The following is a 6,015-nucleotide window of genomic DNA, read 5'->3' on the forward strand; positions in this document are numbered from 1 at the left end:
AATTGCCGGAAGTAGATGTTCCTCCTGATGATAAGTGGAAAAGAACAGGTTCTACATTTTTACACATTGCTACCCTGTGTCCGTCAATTTCCCGCATAGGTGTTAAGCCTCATGCGTAAAATATATTCTACTAGCTGTTTCCCGCGACTTCGTCTGCTATTGATTTTATTTTTGATGTGGTATTAAATTTAGTTGTAGATCTAAAAAAAAATTAAATTATTCAGTGTCGCTAGCCTTAAATGAGGGGTCTGCTGCTGTCCGCTGAGGAGTCCTGTTCTCTATCTCCAACCACAGTTTGGGCAAAATTAAACAAATATTATAACCTCTATAGTACAAAAATAATTATTTAAATCGGTTATAATTCGTCAGAGTTATTGTGTAAAATCGTCAAACACTCATCCCCTCCCCAAAAGGATCCGAGCTTAATGTCAGGATAAATAGTATCCTATATTACTTCTAACACTTCCAAAAATATGTGTACAAAGTTTCATGAGGATCGGTTTAGTAGTTTTTGCGTGAAAGCGTAACAAACAAACTTACATTGTCATTTATAATATTAGTAGGGATAGGGATAGAGATAACAGTAAAATACTTTTTTTTTCATTCCAATCGGACATTTAATGTAGAAGTTTTCGCGAGTTCAAAATAAACTAAGGACAATAATTAGATAATTAAAAAAGTTTTTTTTTAAAACTACACCCGATTTATTTTTTTACAAGTACACGCAATTGAAAAATATGCTTCAAAAACAAAATTAAACGGTGACAAATTCGCGGGCAACAGCTAGTGTTACTATTATGTATAAATAATACGATATTGCATAGTAACACGTTTATTGAGCTAGGTAGCAAAACTTGACAGTCTGAACATGTGTTAATTAAACTACCCACTTGGTTTTACTTTTGTTAAGAAAAGGTAAACAAATGATGTAGATACTTATATATGACATACCTTTCCCCCAAGTATGTCATGTAAATTAACTAAAGTTTAACAATTTAAATCAAGAAATCCACAGTACACTATTAAAAATATAACATAAAATTAAACAAATAAAGTAATCAATTTAATCATTATTTTCATTAAAACAACTGGGTCTAGAATATGGAACTTTAGAATGAACATTTCGTTTAGTTCTGATCTTCCCCCCTGACGTTTCAATTTCAGCTGATTTAGGTATTCCTAACATCTCTTCCCATTTTTCTGCACTTGGTATTTCAATAATAGGATCATTTTCTGACTCTTGCTCTGATCCGCTTCCTAAATCATTATTCTGTTCATTTTGATCAATCTTATCTTCCTCAGTCTCTGCATTACTCCTCTCATTGTTGTTTCCACCAATTATGTCACTTGTTTTCTCTCTATTTTGTACTTTAATTATTTGATCTATATGACGCCGTAAAACTGCACCATCTTCAGTTTGTACTCTGTAATTAGATGGGCCATCTTTTTCGAAAACTTGACCAGGTAACCATTTTGGCCCGTTTGTGTAATTTCTGTACATTATTTTTTGTCCCACATTAGTTTCTCTGTTTTTCTGTTGTGCATTATTTATTATTTGACCTTCAACCTTTTTATACTGCAGGCTATCAGGGTGCAAAGAATCTAAGACCGTGCGTAGGCGTCTATTCATCAAAAGTTCCGAAGGGCTTTTATTTGTTTTAGAACACGGAGTCACCCTAAGACCTAGTAACATATTTGGAATTTTTATTTCCCATGATCCATCCATCTTCCGAAGCTTTTCCTTCACTGTCTGTACCATCCGCTCTGCCAAGCCATTAGTGGCCGGGTGATAAGGTGCGGATGTCACATGTCTAATTTTGTTAGATTCTAAAAACAATTTCATTTCTGCGGACACAAAAGAAGTTCCGTTATCTGATACCAGGGTTTCACAAATACCATGAGTAGCAAATAAGTTCCTTAAATGACGAATCACTGATGCCGAGTTAGTACTATTTGTCATTAGCACTTCAGGCCATTTAGAAAAAGCATCAACTACTATAAGAAAAGTTTTATTCATAAATGGTCCTGCAAAGTCAATATGTATTCTGGACCATGGTCTTGAAGGAACGATCCACTCGTGTGATGATCTTGGAGGCATATGCCTATTTTCTAGACACCGAGTGCAATTATTTACTAATTCATTTATATCATCGCTCAATTGTGGCCACCACACATAACTTCGGGCCAATGCTTTTGTGTGCACAATTCCATTATGCGTAGTATGCAGCATGCGTAAGATGGTTTGTCGAAGAGGTCGTGGTATGACGACACGACAACCTAATAATCCTAATAATACACAACCATTTTGTAGAGAGAGCTCTGATCTATGTAGCCAATATACTCGTAAATCACGATCGTTAACTTTGTTTGGCCATCCGCTTTGTAGAAAGTGAACAACTCGGGAGAGAGTTTGATCTTTCTTCGTTTCAGAGCATATCTCAAGCGCGGTAAAAGGGAAATCACTAAGATTTTCCGCCATCAGTAGTATTTCATAGAGAGGTTGTTCCTCTTGATCTGGTACAGGTAGCGGCCATCGACTTAAACTGTCTGCATTGCTGATTTCAGTTCCTGGTCGATAAGCAATGCTATAATCGTGCGCAGTTAATGCTATTGCGATTCTTGTCAAACGAGGTGATAAAATACATGGCATTGGCCTTTTTGGATCGAATATTCCAAGTAGGGGCTTATCACAGGGTTATCACAGTAAAATTCCTCCCCGCAAAATAATTGTGAAACTTTTTAATGCCAAACATAATGGCAGTCGCTTCTTTGTCCAACTGTGAATACCGTCGTTCGTGGGAATTTAATGTCCTAGAACTCATTGCGATCGGTCTTTCTTGTCCGTTTTCCATCACATGCGATAGCACTGCCCCAACGCCATATTGTGAACTATCACACGTAAGAATTAGTGGTTTGTATAAATCATAATGAACTAATGTGGTTTCAAATGTAAGCAACTGTTTAGCTTTATTGAATGCATCTCGTTCCCGTTGAGTCCATTGCCATGTTTGAGACTTATCTAGTAGTCTATGTAATGGCTCAAGTATAGTTGCCTTGTGGGGTATAAACCTTTCATAAAAATTATACAGTCCTAAGAAAGCCTGTAACTCCTGGACATTCTGTGGTTCTGGCGTCTTCACTACAGCTTCTATTTTACTTGGAGCTGGGTGGATACCTTCTCCATTAATCACAAAACCTAAAAATTCTACTTTTTCTTGAGCAAATTTACATTTGCTCTTGTTAAGACGAAATCCAGCCTTTTGTATCCTGTCTAGAACAGTTTCAAGTCGTGGTTGCATTTCCAGCATTGTAGGACCACTTACAATTATATCATCAATTAAGACTGCCACTCCTTGAACTCCTGCTAGCAATGCTGTCATGAGTCTCTGGAATATTCCAGGGCAGGCTTTGACTCCAAAAGGTAACCGATGTACGGAGTAGAGACCCTTGCATGTGTTTAATGTTAACATTTTAGCAGTGCTGTCTTGAACTTTCACTTGTGTGTATGCTCTATCAAGGTCTAAGGTTGTAAAGAACTTCGCACCTGCAACTGTAGCAAATACCTCATTTGCTGTTGGCATGGGGTAGGTGTCCGACTCAGTTGCTTGGTTGACAGTACTACGGTAATCTCCACATAACCGAATGTCTCCAGACTTCTTTATTATTGGCACAACAGGTGTTGCCCATTCTGAATAAGATAAAGGCCTCAGTACACCTTCAGCCACCAAGCGATCAATTTCCTCTTCAACTCTAGCCTTGATAGCATATGGTACTGGACGAGCCTTGAAAAACTTAGGTGTAGCACCAGGTTTGAGATGTATGGTCACTGGATCTCCCCTAAATGTGCCCAGTCCATCCCTGAAGATGTTGCTGTATTTTAAAATTGTCTTCTCAATGTTCACAAGATCACTGTTAGCTATAACATTGATATTCAATGCGATATTCAATGGGCCCAGCCAATCCCGTCCCAGAAGATTGGGGCCCCGACCCTTTGCTATAATAACATTTAGTGAACATTTGATGTCTCTGTATTGAGCTTGTAGTTTAGCTTGACCAAGTAAGATTACAGGTGTATCTGTCCATGTACGTAGAGTAAGGTTCACTGGTTGAAGAGTTATATGTTGGTTCTGATGTTCTATATTCTTCCAAGTGCATTCATTTACTAATGAAAAACTTGCACCTGTGTCTACCTGTATCACAACAGGTATATTCTCCAATGATACTTCAACAACAAATGGTAATACTTTGGTTTCACAGTTAATGCTGTAAATACCATTCAAGTGTGTATCTGTGTGTTCATCATTTGTGAAATTAATATTTCTCTTTAAAGATTTCTTCTTTACCAAGCAAATCTTCTCAATATGGCCTCGCTTCTTACAGAACCGACAGGTGGCATTTATAAATCTACATTCACCACCATGACGATCACCACACCGAAAACATAGTCGTGTATTTGATCTAGTTTGTACTGCATTTATGTCCATCTCTTCCACTGAGGAGCTTTGAGTTGTTGTTGCTGCTGCACAGTTTGTACTTGTGCTGCTATTTTCTGTACCCATAGATGAATGAATCATATGGTAGTCTTTTCCTGCAGTCTCTGCTGCTAACATGGCATCAATAACATCTTGATAATGCAGGTTATCTTTTTTCAAGAGTTCATACTGTAGACGACGATCTTTCATACCACACACAAGCCGGTCACGTAGCATCCGTTCTAATTCCATAAAATTACATTTTGAGCTAATTTTCCTCAACTGTGCAATATATTCTGATGCATTTTCATTAGTATTCTGGTTCCGTGTGTAGAATTTATATGACATGGAGATTTCATTTGGCTTTGGGCTATAATGTTTTGTTAAAATTGTTTCAATTTCAACAAATGTCACATCACTAGCTTTCCTTGGTGTAATCAAGGCCAAAAGAGTCTCAAAGACTTCCGCTCCACACACAGTAAAGAAATTCGCTCGTTTGGCGCCGTCTAACATGATGCCATTAGCCTCAAAACAAAACTTTAACCGGTCGATGTAATTGTCCCATACATCCGTTTTTTGATTAAATTCATTAAATTTCACTGATTTGTGGTCCATTTTAATTAAATTTTCGCCTCGTCGCCACTATTATGTATAAATAATATGATATTGCATAGTAACACGTTTATTGAGCTAGGTAGCAAAACTTGACAGTCTGAACATGTGTTAATTAAACTACCCACTTGGTTTTACTTTTGTTAAGAAAAGGTAAACAAATGATGTAGATACTTATATATGACAGTTACATAATACCCAAGATTGATAAACACGAATGTGTGCTTTAAATGCGAATGTAATTAAAAATAAATCCCAGATAACGGAGTTAGATGCACTAAAATAAGTTACATTAACGTTTTTAACTTCACTCACAGAGCTTAAGCCAGTAAAATCTTAGACGTATATAGTATAGTCCAAAAATGCTTTCAGCTTGAATTAGTATTGAAATTTTAGTAAAATTCTAGCGCTTTTCTATTTTCTTGTTTTGCCTCAACGTTGAAAACAGCGATCAATCAAACTAAAGGTCCCTTAGGACATCCAACGCTTCTACGTCGTAGACGGTGCGGTCATTGTCCTCTACGATTTCGGCTACCTCTGTAGTACCTCTGATCTCTTATTACTTTTGGTGTAACTTTGTTATAGGTGCACTGTGGGTAGTCTACTTTGTTTTCATCATTCTATTAATGTCCTATGCTGGGTATAGGCCTTCTATAGCATAGGCCTATTGCACTGCTACAATACGGCATAGCGGGCTTAAAAGATAATTCAATAATCCTGAGAATCGTGACGACCTCCCTGTCGCAGCGGTGAGCGCAGTGGATTTAAATGGGTTTTTGGGTAGGGTAATATGGGAATGTATAATTTCTCAATTTTCTCTGGTCTGGTCAAGTGGAGCCGTGGCTGGTTACTACCCTATTCTATGATTGTACTCTGTACTTGTTACTCAGTGTAGGGTCCTATATTGCCTGAAACGGCGACTGCGCAACAT

General features: G+C 37.5%; 1 protein-coding gene across 1 annotated transcript; it reads right to left on the reverse strand.

Moving 5' to 3' along the window:
• Positions 1–1,063: 1,063 nt before the first annotated feature.
• Positions 1,064–5,087, reverse strand: LOC120633449 (uncharacterized protein K02A2.6-like). Its single transcript, XM_039903656.1, has 3 exons — positions 2,788–5,087; positions 2,353–2,585; positions 1,064–1,845 (listed from the first exon to the last, which is right to left on the reverse strand). The coding sequence occupies exons 1-3, from the start codon at positions 5,085–5,087 to the stop codon at positions 1,064–1,066; spliced, it is 3,315 nt and encodes a 1,104-aa protein (XP_039759590.1).
• Between the last annotated feature and the right edge of the window lie 928 nt (positions 5,088–6,015).

The sequence above is a fragment of the Pararge aegeria genome, chromosome 21 (genome assembly GCF_905163445.1).
Source record: "Pararge aegeria chromosome 21, ilParAegt1.1, whole genome shotgun sequence".
In the NCBI taxonomy this organism is placed as follows: Eukaryota; Metazoa; Arthropoda; class Insecta; order Lepidoptera; family Nymphalidae; genus Pararge; species Pararge aegeria.

What these genes read in the sequence shown, in the direction of transcription:
- LOC120633449 (XM_039903656.1), bottom strand. Translation starts at nt 5,087, where the DNA reads ATGGACCACAAATCAGTGAAATTTAATGAATTTAATCAAAAAACGGAT. An exon ending in TTAAATTCCCACGAACGACG is followed by an intron (nt 2,586 to 2,787) that starts GTATTCACAGTT and finishes GCACGATTATAG; the next exon opens with CATTGCTTATCGACCAGGAA. An exon ending in GCCAAACAAAGTTAACGATC is followed by an intron (nt 1,846 to 2,352) that starts GTGATTTACGAG and finishes TTGTGTCCGCAG; the next exon opens with AAATGAAATTGTTTTTAGAA.